The 23,394-nt window shown below is 57.9% G+C and overlaps 1 protein-coding gene across 11 annotated transcripts in view; it reads right to left on the minus strand.

Annotated features, from left to right (window-relative positions):
• Positions 1–22,237, minus strand: part of NFIC (nuclear factor I C) — a 63,692-nt gene extending 41,455 nt beyond the window's left edge. For 2 of the 11 annotated variants that reach the window (XM_081076485.1, XM_081076490.1), the window contains exons 1-2: positions 22,055–22,187; positions 6,092–6,623 (exon numbers count right to left, since the gene is read on the minus strand). In XM_081076485.1, coding sequence (XP_080932611.1) covers positions 6,092–6,623; positions 22,055–22,057 — 535 coding nt within the window. In that variant the 5' untranslated portion in view covers positions 22,058–22,187. Of the gene's footprint in view, positions 1–6,091; positions 6,624–14,007; positions 14,547–15,754; positions 16,104–20,458; positions 20,870–22,054 lie in introns of those variants that run through there. The other 9 variants (XM_081076489.1, XM_081076491.1, XM_081076488.1 and 6 more) reach the window with 8 other exon arrangements.
• Between the last annotated feature and the right edge of the window lie 1,157 nt (positions 22,238–23,394).

The raw sequence follows: 23,394 nt of genomic DNA on the forward strand, positions 1-23,394 counted from the left end.
GTGATAATAATTACTATTATATTACCATCAATGATACTACATTTATGAATTACTTATTATTACATTTATGCATATGGAAAGCATCACTACTTATTAATTATGATAAACAACAACAAATAACATTTTAAATTGTGGCACAATAGCAGTAACATAAAACGGACCGTTTTAAACAGTTTTAAGTGCACGGTTCAGTGGCATCAAGCCCACTCGTAGGCCCCTAACTTCCCGACACTGCACCGCGCCCCTCATGGGCTCCGGGCCTGCTGTGTTAGCAGTATCTTCACCTGTTAGTCCTTCTTGGCCACTAACTGTGAGCCCAGAGGCCTCCCGCCATCACTATAAATACACCGTCAGCTGGCATCTGGGCCTCAACCCGTGCAACCACCTTCCCTGCAGACAGACAGCTGGCACACCTGGATGCCTGGCCCTGGGAAAATCCAGGCTGCCAGGAGCCCCTCACCCCTCCGCCACGCAGACATCTGGAGAGGCGATGTGGCCCAGCTTCCAGCAGGAGCCCATCCTGGGTCATAGGTGCCCCTGTGGGTTCACTGGGTGGGCAGAACGAGGCTCAGGGTCTCAGAGCAAAACTGAGTTCTCCCCATTGCCTCAGGCGGCTGGGCAGAGGTTCCAGAAAGAGGCCGAGCACTTATTCAGTGCCTCCTGTATGCAAAACTGAGTTCTCCCCATTGCCTCAGGCGGCTGGGCAGAGGTTCCAGAAAGAGGCCGAGCACTTATTCAGTGCCTCCTGTATGCTTTTTCGGGATCACTGACTCTGATCCCTCAGTGCAGTGGACGCAGTTCGTATTCACCCTATTTACAGATGGGAAAACTGAAGCTCAGAAAGGGGGACATGCCTCACATAGTATGCAGCAAGCATGGACACAAATCGTGTCCGTTATACAAAGAAGCAGGCGCCCTCATGTGCCCTCCCGTCCACCCTTTGTCTCCCCAGCACAGCACCCACTGCTGGGACGAAGATTAATAGGGGACCAGAAGACCCTCAGTGAGGGCCCAACTTGCTTCTTTCTGTGGCCCCACAAGGCCCCACCTTGCTGCCTTCAGCCTCCCCCCAACCCTAGATCAGAGAGGGCAGGACTTTGCCCTAAGTCACACAGCAAGCCAGGGGTAGAGTTGTGGCTGACCCAGGTCCCCTCGCTCCAGGCGGAGGCCCTTTCCCCTGTCATCCGAGCCCAGGGTGCCCTTTATGGAGACCATGGCACCCAGGCTTGGGCACAGCAGACACTTTAATACGAGGTCTGGCAATTAAGTTCGCGAATTTTGTTGCTAACCTTTTTTGGTATCAGGGGATTATTCATTATGAATTTGTACCAACTGGACAGTTAACCAAGTTCACTATTTGGAAGTGCCGTAAAGGCTGCATGAAAAAGTTAGACAACATGAACTTTTCGCCAACAATTCATGGCTCTTGCATCACAACAATGCCCCAGCTCACACGGCACTGTCTGTGAGGGAGTTTTTAGCCTGTAAACAAGTAACTGTATTGAAACACCCTCCCTACTCATCTGATCTGGCCCCCAATGATTTCTTTCTTTACCCGAAGATAAAGGCAATATTGAAAGGAAGACATTTTGATGACATTCAGGACATCAAGGGTAATACGAGGACAGCTCTGATGGCCATTCCAGAAAAAGAGTTCCAAAATTGCTTTGAAGGGTGGCCTTGGTGCATAGCTTCCCAAGAGGAGTACCTGGAAGGTGACGTAGTGATATTCAGCAATGAGGTGTGTAGCACTTTTTCCAGGATGAGTTCATGAACTTAATTTTCTGACCTCGTATGGTTCACCCCTCTTCATTCATTTATTCACTGTGTACTCAGGGATTGCCCTTATTATCATCTGTACAACTGGGAGTGTGTGGGTCCCACCTGATAACCTCAAAAGTGTTTTTTAGTTGTTTTCCTTTCAGGGTTTTTCAGGACTCAGGATCCATGGGTTCTAAATCTATTCTGCCTCTTAGGAGCTGTGTGACCTTGGGCAAGTGCCTGACTGTCTCTGGGCCTCTGTTTCCTTATCGGAAAGAAACATGGGAGGTCCCTCCTTCCCAGGGTGGTGGAAAGAATTAAACCACTTGAGATGTGGGATGGGCTCAGAACTGGCCACACAGCAGGCACTCAATATGTGTTGACAATTACTAGTATCTCTGTCATTATTGCTTCCCAGTTTCATCCAGAAGGGGTTAGGGACGCCTCATTTTCAACTGCCCCCTTCCCTGGGGCACCCTCAGCAGCCCTTCTCCGCTGCAAGCTTCCCAAGTTGGTCCCTGCCCACAGTGCTGTCCCAGGAGGTTGGCACCGCACAAGGCGGGAACAGGAGGCCAGCCCACGGCAGCGTCAGCAAATGGGCACCAGCTGGGCTGGCGGCTGGGGAGGGCTGGCAGCTGCCTGGAGTGGGCAGGCCTGACAGCCCCTCCCCCGCCTGCCCCTGGCATCGAGCCCACCAGCCTCAGGTTTCTTAGGCCGTCAGAGGGGGCGGGGAGGTCTGGCTGGGCTCCGGGGCTGGGCAGTCGGCTTCCCTCTCTGGGCCCTGTTTCCACTCTGCTCCTTCCCAAATGCAAGGCAAGTTGAGGAATGCCAGATTCACTGGCTCCTGACAGCCTCACCGACAGCCTCTTGGCCATTCCATGCCCAGGGCCTTTGCACTGGATGTGCCCGTCTGTTGCACTTGCATTCAACCCCTCCAGGCTTCCCCCATCTCCTGCAGGCCTCATCCTCCCTGACTAGAATGCCTCCTGCCCCTCTCTATACCCCTCCCCTGCTTTGTTGCCCTGACATCATGTTATTAATTTAACTGTGAATTGTCAGCTTCTCCATCCCCTGCTCAGGTACACATGGCCACCATTTTCCTGCCCCAAAGTACATGCATTTAGCAGGCAGCCCTCAATGTCCCAAGGGGAGGCTCACGTCACCCCCTCATTACAATCACCCCAGCTGTCCCCTAGCCTGGCCCCAGGGAACACACTGCGTTCAGTCCAGGAACCAGGCTCCTATGGCCACAGTGGCACCAGATGGACACCTGGGGCAGCCAGATTAGGCCCCAGGAGGTGCTCTGCGCTCTAACAGCCCCAGTGCTGAAGGGACATTCTCATGGCTTGTCCCCATCCCTACATTCCCCAAAATAAACCCAAGAAAGCTTGGGATTTCCTTTTGGGGCATGGCCCCACCAGTTCACCTGACACCCCACAGGACAGGTGGGGAGGCTGGGGAGAGGGGGGTGCGGGCCTTGTCCAAGGACAAGGAAAGACTGAGCGAGAGAAGGCAGCCATGTGCGGTACCTGTGAGTCTCTCTGTGTTTCTGTCTGCGCGTGTGTGCGAGTCAGTGTCCTTTCGTCCTTATGAGGCCCCACTCCTGACATTGGAGGTGGTACCTCCTTTTAGCTGGATGGTGGGTGCCCTCCAATACCTACCCTGTGCCCCTCTAGGTCAGCTGAGGCCCATCCCCATCCACCCATCAATTTCATGGCCTCCCTGTAGGGCTGAGTAAAGTAGATGCTGTGCTTTGGCCTAGGCTGGGATCCCATCCAGCCCTGGGACCCACAGAGTGGGAGCAGGGAGGTGGTGGCCAGTGTTCTCTGCCATTAAACTGACACCTGCCTGGCCAAGAACAGACTTAACTCTGGCCCAGAATGAGGTCCTAGGGTAAATGTCAGGGTGCTGGGGCTCAGTAGGGGGATCCTGGAGGGTGGCCTTGGCCTGGGATCCTGGATGAGACCTTGACTGGTGGAAGCCTAGAACACAGACCCAATCTGGAGGTGGTCAAGCCATGTGATGCCTGGCTGGCCACATTGCAAACCATGATTTCCCTCCATCCCTTTCCACCATTGAGCATGGAAGGCTAGGGAAGGGGGCGATGTTAGTGACAGAAGCTGCCTACATCCAAATCCCATTTCTGCCCTCTCTTAGCTGCGCAGGACAGGTCCCTTCTTTGGGCCTCTGTTTCCTCATCTGTGAAATGGCTACAACAACGATTCCTGCCTCAAAGGGCTGCTGTAAGAACAGAAAAGAACTGCTAAGCCCTCAGGAAAAAAATGCCTGTCAGAGAGAAAGCGGAGCTATGAGTTGGGGGGATTGAAGTATAAGTAGAAGTTTTCCCTATAGGAAAGGCATCTCAGGCAGAGGGAACAGCATGGGCAAAGGCCTGGAGGTGGGAAATCATAATCAGAATGAGGATGTACGATAACCATCCATGGAGTCCTAACCCTGTGCTTGGCACTTGTCTTCACCCTTCATAAGGGTTGTTTGTTGAGCACTGACCACGAGTACCCAACGCTCCAACAGGCAGCTAATTTTGAGTTTCCCATTTTATAGACAAGGAAACAAAGCAGAGAAGGTAAGTGACTTGCCCCAGATCACCCAGCAGCAGGCAGCTAAGCTGGGGCTGGAATCGCCTCACACCCGACCCTCACTCCCAGCCAGCTGGGGCTGGGTCAGCTGCGGCCAGTGTGAGCAGGGATTCCCCTGGGATGAAGGAGCCGTCTGGAAGCAGGGGAGGGTGCAGTGTTGACCTTCCCTGGCCCTCATTCAAGGAGGCTGACCAGACTGGCCGGCCTAGCAGCGAGGCTTGAAGGTGTCTAGGGAGGCTGGAGGCCTGGCCTGCCTGCTGAGCCCAGGGGGAAGGGGGCTGGCTGGGGGAGGGGAGGCGCCTGGAGATTGTGCTGACGCCAGCAGAAAACTCGCTTCAAAATTTTATCAGCTCTGCGGCGGAGGAGGTGGGGGCAGGGTTGGGCACGGAGGATGGCTGTGGAGGGGGAGACCTGGACCTGCATGGTAATGAGCCAAGGCAGCCCCTGCCCCCTGTCCCCTGCCTGAGACTGTCACCTGGTCCACCCCTCTGACTCCATGCCCCCTGAACACGACTTCACTGCAGGCCCCAGTGGGCTTGTTGCTAATTGGTAGGGGCAGGGGAAGGGGCAGACTGGGTCAAGGTCAAAAAATCAAGGTCAAGACTGGGAAACTGCCTGGCTCTCCTTCCCACACATCCTGAAGACCTGGAGCTCCACGGTCTCATCTAATCCTTATACCCCACACCTAGGAGTCCGCACGGTCGTTATCCCTATTGTACATAGGGGAACACTGAGGCACAGAACAGTGATCTGTCCAAAGTCACACAGGCAATGCATATGGAACACAGACCCCCGACAGGAAGCAGTGTCCCCTTGACTACCAGCACCCGTGACCTCGCGAGGCTCGACCACTCATCCAGCCTCCACGTCTCCACCAAAGCTTCTGACCACCTGGCATACCCCACTCTGGTCACTAGCCAGCCATCCTGCAGAGCTCAGCTCAGCCACACCTCCTCTTCCAAGAAGCTGCCATAGAATTCCCCACTCTCACAAACGCTGCAAGTTTCAACCTTAGGCATATGACCACAGAACCAGGAAACACCCAACTGGAAGGGCTGGAGCAGGGGGACGCTGGGGACCAGAGAGGGTGGTGACCTAAACCAAAGTCACACAGCACCCCAGCTTTCCACTTGTGGCACAAATGTTTGCCCCGTTAGGACTCTGCTGGAGCTCTGAGAGTCAATCAACCAGTGTTCACAGCACACAACCCCAGCACTCTCCCAACTTTTTCTGGAAAGATCAGACTGTCTGTCTCCCATCAGTCACTCTCTGGTCCTCATCCCTGCTACTGGCAAGGCCGTATCTTGCCCCTCAGACTTTCTGGGATAGGGTCTCATCTCCTGAGACCTCAAGAGCCTGCCAGCTCCCCTCAGACATTAAGATCAGAGCCTGCCTCTACGTTCAGACCCCCAGGACACACCCGCTTCCCCCCTCAGGCTCTCCTTGAACCATATCTCTTTCCCTTAGACCTTCACATAGCATGAACCTGGCCACTTGGACCTCAGTGGAAGCTCATTTACCCCTCGGACCTTCCCATTGCATCTGCCTCCCCTCTTTAGGGCATGTGGGCTGCCTCCTCCTTCAGACCTCGCCTGGGTCTGCCTCCCCGCAACCAAAGACCTCGCAATAGTCCGCCAACCCCCGGGACCTCTCGGGGGTCCCTGTCCACCTTCAGAGGCCAGTGCCCTCCCCCGTCTCCCCCTCGGGCCCCAGTCCACGCATCGCCAGCTCACCTCGTTCGCGCACGAAGTAGGCCAGGTAGAGGTCTAGCTCCTTGACGGCCACGCCAATGTGGTGCGGCTGCACGCAGAGCACTGGGTGGCCGCACTGCGCCGCTTTGACCAGGCGCTCCCCATCAGTGCTCTCTAGCGGGACTCCCTTGAAGAGGATGACCATGACCAGGTCCAGCCTCCACACCTTGTCGGCCTGGCGCAGGCAGTCGATGCGGCGCATCTTGCCCTTCTGGTCGGGGTTGGAGAGCACGCAGCCCGGCGCCTTCTTGCCGGTGATGGCCAGCACGAAGTCCTCGCGGCACTCGGGCCGGATGTCCTTGCGCAGCTTGGCCAGCAGCCGCGAGGCCCACTTCTGCTTCACCTCAGCCTTCTCGCCCAGAAGCTCGTCCTTCACCGCCCGCTCCTCGTCCTTGGACATCCGCTTCTCGTGCTTCTTGAAGTACTTACGCTTCCGCGCCTGCAGGTTGAACCAGGTGTAGGCGAAGGCGCGCACGTGAGGCAGCAGCGCCTCGATGAATGGGTGGAACTCATCCTGTGGGTGGGAGAGGCCCTAGGTCAGGAGGCGCTGGGAGCCAGGGACCCACTGTCTGGCCCAGAAGACTCGAGGCCTGGGGATCTCCAGGTAAACCCACTAAGCAGGGAGGGCTAAGCAAATGTGGGCAGGGGGCCACTGCAGACCGCTCCACCTACTGGGGACAACTGAAGGGACCCAGCAGAAGTTCACGGAGAACAGTAAAGAACCCATTGCCCAGATGGGAAAACTGAGGCTTGGACTAGGTGGGACTAGTGCAAGCATTGAGGACCATCTTGAACCCCAACGTACAGACAAGTTGAGGGTTCCAGGTGAAGGCTGATGGGGACCCACGGCACAGATGGGAAAAGTGAGGTTCGGATAATAGGATGTCCTGGATCCATTCTTTGCCTTCTAGAAGCAAACCCCAGTTTGAAAGTACCATAAAGAACCAGATAGTGAATACTTTAGTCTCTGTTGCCACTCTATCCTGTAGTGCAACATTCACCATAGCTGAGATGCGAAGGACAGGCAAGGCGGTATTCCAATAAAACTTTATTGACAGAAACAGATGGTGGGCATTGGGCTCCTGGCTGTAGTGTGAGCTCTAATGTTAAGAGCAGGGCTGAGTACACAGTGGATGCTCAATAACTGCAGGAGAAACCAGGCTCCTTCCTCAGACCCACTGCTCTACTGAGGAAGCTGATACCAGATGGGGGAGGGGGGGCGTCCAGGGCTGCCTCTACTGGCCCTTGGCATTGATGGAAAAAATGAGGACAAGGGACCATTCCTAAAGCCCACATGTACAGACAGGACTGGCTGAGGCCTACAGGCCAAGACTAGGGACACCTGGATGTCAGGGGCTGATGGAAGGGTGGAGTCTCCTGCACAGACCCATTGCAAGGGCCAGGAAAACTGAGGCCCAAGGAGACATGACGTCAGAATGCTCTAGAGACAGGGGAGTTCAACCGTGGAGCGTCAGAGCTGGTACATGGGGGCCAGTTCACCCTGCCCTGCCCCTCACAGATCCATTCCACAGTTGGCCTGTAGAAGACTGAGGCCTGGGGAGACTGAGAACCTGGCTAGAGCTGTGACTTCAACATTCACCTCCCATCAGACCTAACTGGTGTTGCTGGGCCCACAACATTCATTTTATAGACAAGAAAACTGAGGCCCCAAGAGTGGACCCAGTCACGAGGGGCTGGAATTGGACCCCACACCCATCTGACTTCCCTCATGAAAGCAGCAGCTCCAGTCAGGCCCCTCGGCGAGCCACATGGGAAACCCCCATCCCCTTCCATGGGGGTGGGAGGGTTATGTCATTCTCTCCATTTTCCAGCAAGGGAAACTGTCTGCAGAACATCCGGGACCTGGTTTCTCAACCTCTAAGAGCAAGACATTCAAGGAGAAAGGGAGACAGAAGAAAACCATCAGTCCCACCTCCCCGCTCTTGTCTGGGCTGGGCTGCGCTTCTTGAATAAGGTGATATCTCTTCCTGGCTTATGAACCCCATTATCCGCCCAGCTCTCAAAAGGCTGGATTATGCTATTGCTATTGTTACTGATGTTATGATTATTTTGGTTGCCTGCAATCTTCCAGGGGGCAGGAAAAGGCCCAAAGCTCCACTATCTATTGTGTGATGAGCAAACTGAGTCTAAGAGAGGGGTGGAGACCTGGTGCAGGTCCCACAGTCTCAGGGCCTGTGTAAGGATAAGAACCCAGGACCCCACCCTCACAAAGGCCATTGAGCCCCTCTCTCAGAGCAGCCTGCTCTCCACAAGGCTGAGGTCTCCGGGACAGAGATAAAATAGCTGCTCTGGACCCTTGGTTTGCTTTCTATATGGATGTGGCTGGGCTCGATCCTACCTCCAGGCCTGGACACTCACAGTACCCACCACCCGTGCACTCTCCTGCTCTGTGCTCCATCTCCCCTTGGGCCACCTCTGGCCATGGGGTGCTGGGGGGAGGGGGACGACCTCAGATTTCACCTATTACTGAGGCTCTGAAAATAGCCTCCCGCCCTCGCCAGGGTGGGGTGGGACGGGGCTCAGCTTGTGCGCCCAACTCCTCACTCCAATGTCCCCCTAAGCGTGAGTCACTGGAACAGGTGTGGCACGCACTGGACCTTGGGGCCCTTTTCCGCTGCCCCCCCCATCTCCGCCCCGCTGACCTGCTAAGGCAGAGGGAGAACGGAGGGGGCCCATTCCCTGCCAGTCCCTGTCCACCTCAGAGTTGCCTGTCCTGTGGCACTTGACATGCCAGCCCCAGAGATGGAGAACCACTTGCCCAGGGTCACACAGCCGGTCAGCAGAATTGGGACCAGAGCCCAGGTCGTCTGGCTGGAGAAGCCAGGGTCAGGGAATCAATAGGGCACAGGTTGCTGCCACCAGAGGGGATGGCAGGGTGGCCAGAGGCCAGGACAATGGTGTGGACGTTGGGCCGTGGCTGCCACCCAAGTTCTGGTGATTACTGGGGCCCTGATAAGAGGAAATTAGGAAGGGGCAGCTGGGGTGTCAGCCAGCAGGGGCCAGCGACCACTCCCAGATTCCTCCTCTCCTTGAACCCCTTCCTCTCTGAGTACCTCCCCACTTCTGAGCTCCTCTCCCTCAATTTCTTTTCTTGGTCTGGGCTCCTCCCCGTGAGCCTCCACCCCTCTTCCAGCTCCTCCCCTCTCTGCGCCCCCCTCCCCCTCTGATCTCTACCCCTTCTCTGGGCCCTCTCTGGAGAAAGATGCCCGGGAGGCGGGCAGGGGTGGGAGCCCACGTCACCAGTGACCCCAAGCTGGTCCTGGAGAAAGGAAGACAAACAGTCCGTAACTGGGTCATAGACCTGCTGCTCCGTCCTCCCTCATCCTCCCAGGGAGGTCAGGCCAGGTGAAAGGCAGGTCTGTCACTCTCTTTGTACCAGAAGACCTGTAACAACCAAGGCCTCTTCCCCAGGCACTGTCCAATGCCCTTACTGGTTGACTGGGCAAAGGAGACAGCCAAGGAAAGCCAGATGCAGAGAATCCTCCTGAACTCCTACACATCCCTCAAAGCCCTATCACCAGTATTCCTTCAGGCAGCCTTTCCTGCTCTCCTCAGGGTTCTCCTAGACCTAGCCTGGACCACACCAGCTCTCGCTCCTTCCCCAACCCTGAGGCCCAGGGCTGAGGTACTCACTGCCAAGCAGACCTTGTGAGGGAATGAGGCTGGGTGACATCAGCCTCCATTTTCACCTTTTGTATGACCCAGGAACAAATAACTGCTCCACTTTGGGCTACAGTTTCTCATTCTGTACAATGGGCAGGAAGGGACATTGCAGCCTGTTGGGGGTTGCAGGCTTGTCTATTGCTCTGCTAACCAGAGATACAAGTTGTGGTGGGAGGGGGAGCAAGGCCAGGCCTTTCCCAGAAACCCCACTTAGCCCACTAAGACTTTGTGGCCAAAAAGGGCAGCAGCAGTTGGGTCTAAGCCCTTGCTGGGCCCTATGGATTGGACAGTTGTGCACTAGGCTGTGCCCTGCACTGGACTTCCCTGTGGCCCTCCCACTCTGACAGTCCAGGACAGCAAATCAGGACATGACACTCCATTTCTCACCCCAAAAGTGTTCCGCGAAGGATTCTCTCTCCTTCCTTCACTAAGCGATTCAACAAACATTGCGGGTCTTTCTTATTTACCTCTCAAGAACTTATCCAAAACTCCTACGCATCCTTCAAAGCCCTGGCTGCAATGTCGTCTCCTCCACATTAAATGGCAAACAGCAGAGCTCATACACGAACACAGACCCATCTGGTACCAGTCTTAGGGTCCTAACCTAGCGTCACTCCTCCCCCGCAAGCTCAGAGCATCAGAGCTTATGAAAAGCTCTTATCTAATGAGGGAAAGAGTCATTCAGTTGTTCAATAAACATTTACTGTCTACCGTGTGCCAGGTGCATGCACAGTCCTGGGGACCCAGCAGTGACCTGGGCTCAGCCCTCACCTGGATCCTGATTTGGGGCAGAATGGACATTAAACAAGCCAACAAGGATGTAATAAAACGTCAGACTGAACAAAGTGGCTTGAAGAAATGTGAAGGACTTTGAGGGGGGCAGGGAATCCCTTGGGGGTTGTCTTTTAGCAGCGAGTGGTCAGGGAGGATTTCTCCTGACCTGAAAGATTATAATCAGAGTAGGAGCTTTCCAAGTAGAGAAAACAGCACGTGCAGAGGTTTGGAGGCAGGACTGGGAGCAGAGAGGAGGCTGGTGGAGCTGCCGCAGAGTGAACGAGAGGGAGTGGAGGTGAAGGCAGGGAGGGGAGGAGACGCTGGTTCTGCAGAGCCTGATGGACCTCGGGGAAGAATTTGGGTAAACTGAGGCGAGGGAGTGAAAAACCCCGTTAAACTGACCAGTGAGTCTGAGCCCTGGATCTCCTGACTTCCCTCTTTGTGCCTTGGTGTCCCAGGAACAGGATGGGCGCGGAGCCCGAGGGCCACGGTGTTAGAGAGACGAGGAGGTCATGCTTTTAGAGGCTGAACATATATTGTGCTCACTGTCCAGAGGGAAGACACTGAGGCACTGAGCGTTGAAGCCACCGGCCCTGCAGCCAGGAAGGAGCAGAGCTGGGACCTGAACCCAGGTCCCTATGACCATGGACGCCCTGACTCCTTAACCCCTCTGCTGGGCCCCTTGAGCACAAGGTCTGGCTCCATTCTTGGGGCTCCCCAACTATGCCCACTCTGCACCCTGCATGCTCTCTCTGAATTCCGTGTGGTTCCTTCCCTCTGCTCAGTTCCAGACAATACACCACCTCCTCCTGAGGAGGCCCATGCCAGCCAAACCAGCAGCCTGGTCCTGCCGTCACCTGTTCCTGCCCCTCAGTCTTGCCTAGACTGCAGCCCCCTAAGGACACAGAGTTGATCTGTTTTGTTCACGACTGTGTCCCCAAAATCCAGATCAATGAAGGAACAACCTCATCCTCTGCCTGTTGCCCCCATTCATGCACCCCAGCTGACAAAGGCTGCTGGTAGCCGCTTGGGTCTGGCCAAACTCAGGGAGACCCTGGACAGAGATGGGCCTCAAGGAAAGGCCAACAGAAAAACCCTTGAGGGTCAGAGCTCCATTTTCTGTGGTGGTCACTGCTATCCACTGTTATATGGCACCTACTGTATACCAGGCACTGTGCTAAGGGTGACGCATCAGAGGGAGGCACAATTGTATTTGCATTGCGGGACATAAGGGGAGAGACTGAGGCTGAGAGAGACTCCCGCGCCTCCTCTCAGCTGGCAGAACCACCCATCTGTCCATTCATGCAACAAATATTTATGAGCACTGACTGTGTGCCAGGCCCTAGGTCCTGTACCTGGGAGCTGAGTCCTCAGGCAGCCTGAGCTGAGGGTTACCATTTACTTCATTTCACGGGAGGAGAAGGGGGCACAGGAGGCCTAGGTCACCCACCCAGAGTCAAAACTGGAAAGAGAACTCCATTCTGAGCCTCCTAAACAAGATTTGCATGCAGGTCTGAGGCCACCCTAGGTTTCTGTGTCCCCTCCCCCTTAGGGCACATCCAAGGCGGCGTGGGGCTGTGTCCTCATAGGTATGGTGTCAGGGAGCGTACACACGCACGTGGTGGTGTGCAGTTCAGGCCTGTGGGAGCCCCTGCACTGCGGACCTCCGGTTGACAGGCACCCCGGTGCATTAAAATGGGCAGGGGCTGCATGGGGCAGAAGGCACTGGACATGGCGGCATTTCCCATCCATTTGTCCTGAGACAAGGAGGGAGGCTCAGGCAGAGCGAGAGAAAGAAAGACATAAGAAGAGGGAGAGCGAGACAGAGAGAGGGAGGGAGGGAGGGGGGGGGAGAAAGAGAGAGAGAGAGAGAGAGAGAGAGAGAGAGAGAACGCTGACTCGGCCAGAATCCCAGCTTCGTGATTTACAAGGCGCCGGGTCCTGGCGCTGAGACACCTCCACCGCAGAACAGGGAGGGGGAAGAGACAGAGAGACACAGACGCGGAGAGAGACAGGGAGAGACATGGGTGTGCCTTTTACAAGATCCAATCGGAGGCCATCAGACCCCAGGTGAGGGGCACACAGGGAGTGCCCACCTGCCCAGGCCTGGCCAACCAGCCAGGTGGGAAGTGGCCCCAACCCTCAGCCTCACCAGCCATGCTATACTGGCCCCTCTCCCAGCCCAGAGGTGCTGAGGGAACCCTGTCCAGCAGAACCCACACCAGGCCTAGACTTCACTGCCTTGGGCCTCCCCCCTACACCTGGCCCATAGAAAGTGCTTAATAAAATCTATTAAATAAAAGTCGGGGGCCCTCTCCCAATCTCAGAATCCACCCTGGAGAAATGGCAGTAAAAAGAGTGCCTCCCTGAGAAGGATCGAGATGAAGGAATGAAGGAAAGAATGAATGAATGAGGGAGGGGGCCCTGGCGGCAGGGCTGGCCATGGCCCCAGGGAATCCTGGGCACTGCAGCCAAGAGGGATTTGGCCCCAAACCCGGAATAACTAACGTGGCGGTGGCGGCGGGCGGGCGGGAGGCAAGGAGGGAGGCCCAGAGCGGGGCAAGCGCAGGGAGGCTGGCCTTCCCGCCTGCAGGATTTATGGAAGTAACGGCTGCTCCACACAGTTCCTCTTAAGAGTAAAAGTGAAAAAGCGCTTGAGTCACCACCATTGAAACAGGGACAGGGCTCCCAGAATCCTCCAGGGCTGCCCCACCACTGCTGCCCCCCTTCGGTGGACAGGGCAGGGGGGGTACAGGGTGGGCTGGCACAGGAGCCACTGGGCACCTTCTTCCCCCAGCTGGTCTCAGCTCCTAGAAAGATCGGGGTCAGATCAGCTAAAAGGGAGCTATTTTAGGCTGGACTCAGGTTGTAAAATTAGTCGGGTCAAAGGGGGAGATGGAGGCCCAGAGACAGAGAGACACAGGGAGAGACAGGTGGGGTACGGAGAGAGACACAGAGACAAAGAGAGGGGAAAAAGACAGTGAGAAACGGAGGTGGAGAGATCTGGAGAGAGAGAGAGACAGAAGAGATAGACGAAGTGACAGAGAGACAGAGGCAGAGAAAGGAAAAGACAGATATGAAGAGCTAGACAGAGATGAAGATAGAGAAATGGGGTGGGGACAGATTAGGGAGACTGGGCCAGCCAGCCAGGGGTGGGGGTCCTGCAGGGGCAACCAGGGTGCTCCCAGATCCCCCACTGGAGATCCCAGACCACGCTGGGGCTGTGAGGACTACACTGAGGTTACAGGGGGAGGCAGCCTGAGAAGGGGTCAGGGGCTCTCCTCCGTGGTGGGGGCCATGTGTGGAATAAACAGAGGAGGAGCCCCGCTCCCTTCCCACCCCAGGAGGAGCGCGTGGATATTTCTGCTTGTCTCTGTCTCCTTGTCCCCATATCCTTTGCACCCAGCAACCTCTGATTTTTGTGATTTTATGTTTCTCACCGAGAGACGCCTAGCTGATCCGTGCCCTCCTCCTGGGGAAAGCCAGGCCCAGTGAGTGTCCAAGTTCACTGGCAACTCCCCGGCTCTGGTTCTCCCTGCCACCCCCTCTGGGCAACGTGGATGGAGCCGTGTCTCCTGAGGCGTCCTGATGGGGGAATTCCAGGGCGCAGTGACAAAAGGCGGCCTTCCAATCTGCTTGCCTGGAATAGCCCTCCTCTGCCTGGCCCCCCGTGTGGCTCTTGGAGCTAGAGAGCGCGGGAAGGGCAGAGGGGGTGGGGGCACCCAGAGCCACCCAGGCCACCCACCCCCCTAAGCCCAGAGACTGGGAGGCCCAAGGTCACGCAGCAACTGGACTAGAACCCTAGTTGTTATTGGGGAGCTTCAGGACGACTGGCAGACAGAAGTGGGCCAGCGATAATGCTTTGAGAGACTCCCCAAAAGCTGCTCAGAGGGGGAAACGGAGGCCTGGAGAGGGGCAGGGACTTGCCCAAGGTCACCCAGGAGATCATGGGTAGGAGAATCCTTAGACACCCCCACCCCAAGCACCAGCCCTCACTGTGTCTGCTGGGAGACAGGAACTCCCCAGAGGGGCCAGAGGCGGCCAATGACAAAAAGCGGAGACTGGCAGTCCCTGATACTCCCCACTCAGTGCTCCTCGGGACACCCAGGACTGTACTCTGTAGGCCATGCTGCCCCTCTCTCCAGAACCTGCCTTAGTCTCCTATCATCTCAGAGCAGACTGAGAGTGGAACCCCACTGACCTAGACACACAAGGACGTGGGGTGGGAGGGCTGGGCTGGACGGTAAAACGAGAAGTCCTGGGGGGTGGTCCGGGAGGGAGCTGGGGAGTCCCAGGAGTGCCGTGCAGTCTCGGGGAGGGTCCACCTACCCCTCTCAGGTCATTGCATCAGACCTCAGCGGGGCAGCCTGGGAGCGCGGCCAGGGGTGAGAGGCTACGGAAGGGGGCAGGGGCAGGTGCCGGCGGGCTAGGGTGTGCGCAGCGCCGCAGTGCCCGCCAGACCCCGGAGCGCCTGCCTCCCGGCTCCTCCCGGCTGCCGGCGACTCAATAATCCCCAAATCGATGCGGCGAAAACATCGGGGCGGTGGGGGGGGTGGCGTGGAGGGAGAGACCAAGCCGGGACGTCGAGCACCCCCTCCCCCCACCGCTGGCGCCTCCAAGTTCGCGCGCCCCCTCCCCCTCCACACACACGTGGGCCAATAATGGGGGGAAGGCGGCCTGGGCTGGCATGGTAGGGCGCAACCTTGGTAAGGGGGGTCCGGGGAATACATCAGAGGGGTGCCCTCCTCAAGAGTGCTGGGGAGCCCAGGGAGCCAGAACCCTCTCAATTGCTCTTAGAGGGAGGCCGGGTCCAGGCACACGGTTCACGCAGAGCCCTGTCTTTGGGAGCACCCCCCAGACCTTCCTGGGTGAGCGGGGGGAAGCGCGTTCTGCATGAGGGTGGCGAACCTGCAGTCGGAGCCCCACGTCCGGAAGGGGGAGAGGTCCTGGGAGTCCCTTGGGGGGGCCGCGGAGCAGGAGTCCCGGGTGAGGGTCCCAGGTGTTAAGGGAGGGTCTCCGGGCCCAGCCCACCCCCTACCGGCCCCTGGCCAGTATTGGGGCATCCCGGCCAGCTGGGCGGGAGGGACGCGCGCCTTTTTCGTCCCGCCTCCTCGAGCTTCCAAACTCCCGGGCCGGGATGCGGGGGGCGAGGGGCCGTGGCGCGGGGGGCGCAGACGGGGGGCGTACCTGAGTCAGGCAGAGCGGGGACGAATACATCCCGGGCGCGGCGGGAGGCGCAGGGCCGGCCGGAGCGGGCGCGCTGAACTTACTGAGTCATTTTTCCAACCCCCCCCCCCCGCGGCCGCGGCCGGCGCGCGCTCCTCGCCGCCTCCTCCCTTGGTCTCCCTCCCTCCTCCCTCCCGCTCTCTCCCTCCCTCTCTCTCTCCCTCTCCCTCTCTCCTCTCTCTCTCTCTCTCTCTCTCTCTCTCTCTCTCTCTCTCTCTCTCTCTCTCGCTCCCTTCCTTTCCTGTCCCCCCCCCACCTCCTCTTTCCCTCTCCCCTCCTCCGTCTCTGTGTCTCTGTCTCTCCTCCCTCTGGCAACCTCCCTCCTCTCCCCCCCATTTCTCTCCCCTCCCACTCGAACCTCCCACTTCACAACATCCAACTTTCAAAGAAACGAGGGAAAAAAAGAGCGCGAGCGAGGAAGGAAAGCCGCTCCCCCCCAGGCCTCACGAACCCCATTATTGCTATTATTACGAATTTCAAGCCGCCCAGGTCCTGGCCAACCGATAGGGACCCGCGGCCTCCAGCGCCCGGACCCCAGAGGTTCCTCCAAGACCTCCCGCCTAAGTCAAGCGGGGAGGGGGCGCTGGGCTGTTGTTGCTGGACATTTGGGGGCCGGAGGTGGATTTTTAAGACTCCCCCCCAAACCCACACCGAGCTGGCCGGGAAGTTGGAGAAACGAGCCAAGGGGATGGGGGGGGGGAGGGAAAGAATGAAGCAGTGACGTGTGCAGAGGCCCGGCCCGAGCGCGCGGCTTTCCCCTTAAAGATGTACATCCCGGGGTACATGGCAGGAGAGGAGGGTTCCCCACACTCTTTTCCACTGCTCCTCTGAGGGTCAGACAGGGGCTGCAGTGCCCAGGCTGAGGGGCTTGGCTATAACTGCACCCCCGTTGGCCAGAGGGACCCCAGCTAACCCAGGAACCTTCAGGAATCTGCTCTTTCCTCCTCTGCCAGCACCAAAAGGGAACTGAAGGGTGGCTTTGACCTCCCCTATGTGTCTCCCCATTACCCCAGCAGGAAGATGATCAGACAGAACCTCAGGCTGGCCAGATAAACCTGTTCCCAGATGTCCAGTGATTCCTACCCACCCCAGGCTTGTGCCCATTTCACAGATCTGGAAACTGAGGCACAGTGAATAGCTAGGAGCCATCAGCCCGTGCAGCCCAAATTCGAGCGCCATTGTTCTCTGTGTAGAATAACTAAACACAGACCTGCACTCCCCCAGTCTGAGCCCCCAGGACGTCTGATGATCATGACCAAACCCTCACCCGGTTTACTCCCTGAATCCTCCTATCCTGGCTCAGAGGCTGCCGCAGCTCTCCTTCCCACCTCACAGAGTAGGGTGACCTGGATCCTCACTTCTGTCCCTTGGTGTCCTGCTCTGTAAAGTGCCCACCCATATGGGGTCAGTCGGCATAAGGATAATGTCACTTAGCAGAGTCTTGACTTCCTACCAAATGTACACGGAGGCATTCTTAGAAAGCTTGGCCATTTTGACTAGTCTCTCTGGGTATCCTGATGCCAATGACACCCTGTTACAAACTTGGGGCAGCTGCCCCAAGCCCAGGGATATGGAAGATGCCAGCAACCCTGATATTCTCCTGTGTTACAGGGAAGGAAACTGAGGCCCAGAGAATGGAGGCCACTAGCCCAGGGTCCCAGGGCCGGACTAGGAGGGAGCAGGATTCATACACAGCACGTATTCCTGGGTCCTCGCGCTCCTCACTGCCTGTGTCTGATTGTTATTCAGACAGCGCTTAGCACATCGTGCGCACTGCACAAATGTTTTTTTTAATTTAAAAAAAAAACAGCCATTGTGCGGCTGTGGTGGGCACTTCAAACCCCAGGATAAATGGGGAGGCAAGTGCTAGGAACCCAAATACCAACATAAAGCAGTATTTTATTATTTTTAAAATGCCATGAACACAGGGCACATCCTCAATTCACAGACATTTAAAAATTAAAGTGGATTTCCGAGAATCCCCCTCAGACTGGCCCCCCATCCCCGCCCTGCCTGCAACCTTCACGGGGCAGTTGAGGTTCCTTTCCAAGGTAAAGTTTGGAGACCAATGACTGCTCCTCTTGGAACCTCAGTTTCCACATCTGTGAAACAGCAACATTAGGACACATCTCGGAAGACTGGGGAGATCCGAGAACTTGAGACAATGTGTGTGAGGACTGTGTTAACATTATTAGTCATGGCAGACGGTAGAATCTCCTGCAAGTTCACTAACAGAAGTGTGTGTGTGTATGAAATCTCCCACAGTCCAGGCAGGAGAGGCCCCTGCAGTGCACATAGTAGGTCCGCAGCAAGGCAGCTGTGGCGCACAGTTGTAGCCTAGTTCTGTATCTTCTCCAACCAGCAGCTTAACATCCCTGTGCTTCAGTTTCCTCCTCTGTGAACCGGACTGCGGATAAACCAGCTTAGAACAGTGCCGGAACGCAGTGGTTTCTTAGCAAAGCAACTGGTGGACGCAGACCTATGTGTGAGGGCCGGGAAGGGGGGAGTTCCTGGCACTTTGGAGCACTTTAGCTCATTCGTGAAAAAGCAGAAGTGTACACTCCCTAGAATTCCCTCTTAGGCTTCTCTGTGACTTGTCCCAGATACAGACGCACAGGAGTGTTGACTGCCACCCTGTAACACTAATGCCAACAACTTGGAACCAGCCATCATGTCCCTCTGTGGGAGGCCAGTTTGGCAGTGCCAGCGTGGGCACAGGTTGGAATACTATGCAGTTTCTTAAAAGAACAAGGGGCTCCCACATGGAGACGTCTCTAAGAGACATGCTGGGGAAAGCGAGGTCTGGACCAAATTCCTCCTCCCACTTGATGCCAGGAGCATCCCCCCCCCCCATGACAACCACAAATGTCCCCAGACATCGCCCAGTGTCCCCTGGGGGCAGAACCACATCCAGTTGAGAAACCCTGCTGTAGCACAAGATCTTATTTGGAATTTTAAAAAAATACATGTCCCCTTTATAAGAATATATGCGTATCCTTTATAATAATATACATATATCCATTATAAGAACAGGTATATATCCTTTACAAGAATAGACATATATCCTTTACAAGAACATACACATATCCTTTATAAGAATATACACGTATCTTTTACAAGAATATATATGTATCCTTTACAAGAATGTGCATCTGTTCTACCTACAATTGCTCAGACAAAGCTGCACGACACAGGACCTCTCTGGATTGGGGTCGCACTGGGGTAGGGGTGGCTTGTGTAGTTAAAAAGTAAACTTTGAAAGAGTGGAATTCACAGAGCAGCTCAGGTAGGGATGACAGGAGCCTGCGTGGTAATGCCACAGCTGCCACACCCAGAGAACAGAGGACAGGCCTGGGGCCAGGCCTTGTGAATACTTGGTCCTGATGGTGCCATTTCTCCTCAGCCCTCAAAGGGGTTTCTGTGTGTTCCCATTTTGCAGATGAGAAACTGAGGCTCTAGCAGGGCATGTTCAGAAGTAAAGGTGGGATGTGACTCTAGGGCTGGCACAGACACAGACACACACAACACACCACAGAGTCACAGATTCACACAAACACAAACATGCTACACAGGCCCGGATTTTCACACACACACAGACTCAGACACAGACAGAACCAACATGACACACACAGTAACACACTGACACATATACAGTGACACAGAGATTCACTGAAGACAGCCCTGCAGACACATACACAGACCCACACAAGTGCACACACAACCTCAAACACAATACACATACACTCATACACTCATCCACAATCACTCACACCAAACACAATGACATCTTGTAAGCACACACACCCACAACAGAACCCCTCCCAGTATTCACACACAGGCACATATGCACTCACATGCAATGACACATGGCCCACCACATCCCTGCTCCTCCCCCGGCATCCTTATCAACTCCCCCCACAGTTGGGGTCCTCCCTCTCCCACAAATGCAGGTGCCTGTCTGTGAATGTGTGTATTTGTGCCTGTATGTCAGTGTAGGTCTGTGTGGTTGTGCGCACTTGTATGTGCGCAGTTATGTACACGTGTGGCTGGGACCCTGTGCACCCTTCAAGGGTATGTCATAGGTGTATGCTCATGAAGGTGCACACATGAATGTGTCCCCCTGAGCACCTGGTGACAAGTGGGGATGGAAGCGAGCATGGTGTGGGGCAGGCCAGGTGTGTGTGACTACACAGGAGTGTGGTGGGAGACGATTGTCTGAGTGCTGTCAGGCGGCGTAGGTAGGGCAGGGTAAGGAAAGACTGGAGGCCTCTGAGGGTGGGGGAGCTGATGAAAGTATGGGACCCTGAACAATGCGTATGTAGCTGTGTCACTGAACCCCTTTTTCTATTCCCAAACAGCCTCTTAAAATGGCATGCAGGTTTAAGGTAGAAGGCAGAAACTTGGCTTGGCCTTGAGGCTTTCATATTTAAAAAATTATATAAAGGCCCTGGGGTGGGGGTGGGCGCAAAAAGGATTCTCTCGAGGGCAGAAAAGAACACTTTGTTGCCCCTGTCCCCCATCCCCGTGTGGCGTAGTCCCGGACAAGTGTTAGGAGGCAGGACTGGGGGGACTGCCCCCAGCCTGGGGAGTGAGGAGGTCTCCTTGGCCACCCCCGCTGGGCCCGACCTAACCCCCGCGCTTCTGTAACCACCCCTCCCTCAGTACCTCCTCCGCAGCGGGTGGGGGGGGGGCCCCGCCGATTCCGTCCTCCTCGGGGCAGATCCCCGCGTGCGCACGCGCCGCCCCTGGCGGGGAGACATCGCCGCCACCGAGTGGTCGGGTCCCGGCGCCACCTCGCGCCAGAACCTCAGGCCAGACCACCTGGGGCCGCGCCCATTAGGGACCCGAGGCAGGGGGAAGTGGAGGGAGGGGACGGGGTGGGGGATGAGATGAGGAGACAGGGTTTTGGCATGGTAGCGGAAGCACCCCCCACCACCACCACCTAGCAGTCCAGTTGCAGAAAAGAAAAAAAGAACTGAGGGAAGCGGGGGAGAGTGTAGACCCATCCCCAAGATAGTCACTCAGCGCCAGTCAGACAGAGACACCCAACTGTCCCCTAGGACGCATCGACACGACACTGTTTCCCATCCACCGGTAACCCCGTAACCGCCACACACTCACACGGGCCACCCCACACACTCATCGAGAGACATCACGGCCCCCGGGGACACACAACGTAGCCACACAGCTTCACAGCACCATTCCACAGGGACGCACAGCACAGTCGCCCAGTTACCCAAAGACACTGTCCCAGAGCCGCACAATGCTCTAACACACGCAACACAACACACCCAGCCACGTGGATGCGCAGACACACACAGACACATAAAGGAGAGGACCCGACGCCTTTGGGACCCACAGACCCTCGGACGGGAACGGGACCACCGAGCCGCACAGACCCGCGAACGCATCCCCGATTCCCATGCTGACCGTTTGGGAGCACTGGAGCACCCAAACGCACCCCTCGAGTGCGGATGCCACCGACGCCAGCGGACCGGACACCGGAACCCTCAAGTGCAGCCACCGACGCTCGCGGGCCTGGGACGCGCGGCACCGAGACCTGGTGATCCCCCCCACCCCACCCCCGCCGGCGGAGACCCGGCGTGCGCCACGGCAGGGCCGGGGTCGGCCTGGGGGCGGGCCTCAGGCGGCTCTAGGGCAGGCCCCGGGGCTGCCCCGGCGCGGCGCCGAGCACTGCCGCCCGCTTGGCTCCAAGTTCAAGGCGCCCGGCAGCGGCCGCGGCGCGCTCTCCGCCCCTCTCCGCAGCGGCCATTTTCCGCTAGCTGGCGCGCCGCGCTCGCCCGGGCCAGGGTATCCCCGGCGGCCGCCGCGACCCCCGCCCCACCCCGCCCCGCCCGGTGTCCACTCCCGGTTCCCGCTCCCTCGCGGGCTGCGCGCTCGGGGGTCGTGCGCCCCCGGCCGCGCCCACCCGCCTCCAGCCCCGCCAGAGAGGGGGCGGGGGCCCGGCCTGGTTGGGGGGGACCCTCTCCCGGAGCCCCGCCCTTCCCGCTAACTCCGCTGCGCCCACGAGGGGCCCCCCACTTGGGGTCCCCCGCTGCGCCCCGCCCGCCAACTCCGCCCCCAGCCGCGGGGAGGGGGCATCGGCGGACTGGGGTCCCGATGTGGCGGGCGGGGGGGGGGTGTCCACGCATCGAGCCCCTCCCCCAGACTGTCCCCCCAGACCTGGCAACTTTCGCCGGGAGCCCACGCACCACCCCAAAAACTCCCCGGGCGAAAACGAAAGTGGGGGCGGCGACGTACCATGGCGCTGCTGCGAGGAGGCAAGGCCGGCGCCGGAGCGAGCGCGCTCGGTCCCCGGCGAGGGGGGGCCGGAGGCGGCGGGAGGAGGCGGCGAGGGAGGGCGCGCGGGGGAGGGAGAGAGCGCGCGAGGGAGGGGGCGCGCCGCGCCCGCCCCCCCAGTCCTCAGGACCCTCCCCTCGGCCCGCCTCCCCCGGCCCCGCTCGCCGCCCGCGCCTCAGGCCGCTGGGCGCCCCGGCCCAGGCTGCCGCAGCTCCATCCCCGGCCCGGCCCGCTCAAGGGGAGGCCAGGAGAGCGGCGGCGGCGACGGGTCGTGGGTCCCGGGTCGGGCTCGCGGCTTACTGAGCGGATCCACCTTCGCCGCGGCGCGCGCGCGCTCACACACACACACGCACGCAGACGGCTGGGGACACTCGCGGCCCGGGCCTCCTCGGCTCCAACACAGTCACCACGTACACCGACGCGCGCAGACCCGCACACTGGGCTCCTGCAGCGTGTTACAGACACACATAGCCTGCGGGTGTCACCCAGACACACAGGGACCCACGCGTACAGCCGATAGGGTGTCTTGGACGCACACCTCCTGCAGATGCCATCAACACAGACAGCCTGCGGGTGTCACCCAGACAGACACGGGGACCCACATGCTCACAGCCTGAGGGGTGTCACCTAGGCACCCAGAGCTTCCACGCTGCCACATACGGACTCACAGCCTGCAGGATGTCACCCAGACGCGCACATTGACAGTCATAGAAAGACACTCCAGACCTAGGACTGACCCACACACCATCCTCAGGACCCCTGTCCCAGGCCATCCTGCCAGCCACCCTGGCCCGTGAGTGCAGGTGTCCCGGATACACACAGTCACAAACACGCACAGAGGGGAGATGGGACAGATGGGAACAGACAGAGACTTGGACACCGAGGGCGACAGACCTGGGGGGCGGGGGTCCCCTGGGGGTCCCGCAAGGGCTTCAGGCGGGGCGGGGGTGGGGAGCGCGTGGCAGCTCCATAGGTGGAGAGGGGAGCGGGCGGCCCCTCCCCGGGTCAGGATTAAAGACGCTGTCCCTGCAGCGGGGGAGGGGCCGGGACGAGGAGGGTCAGCGCCCCCGCCTCTGCCGCGCCGGCAGCTGAGGACTAGGATGCGGTGCCGCAGCGCTTCCCCACCCCCAAGCGCTCTCCCGCAGTCCCCCCTCCTCTGGCAGCCGCAGAGTAGGCACCTCCCCTTTTTCCCCCTCCCAGGCTCTGCGTCTAACCTAGCTGGGGACAATGAAAGGGGGGCTTTCCCAGCCTGGTGGGGTGAAGATTCCATTACAATCCTTCTGTTTGGCTTTGCCCCAGCC

This window comes from Rhinolophus hipposideros, assembly GCF_964194185.1.
Source record: "Rhinolophus hipposideros genome assembly, chromosome: 16".
Classification (NCBI taxonomy): domain Eukaryota; kingdom Metazoa; phylum Chordata; class Mammalia; order Chiroptera; family Rhinolophidae; genus Rhinolophus; species Rhinolophus hipposideros.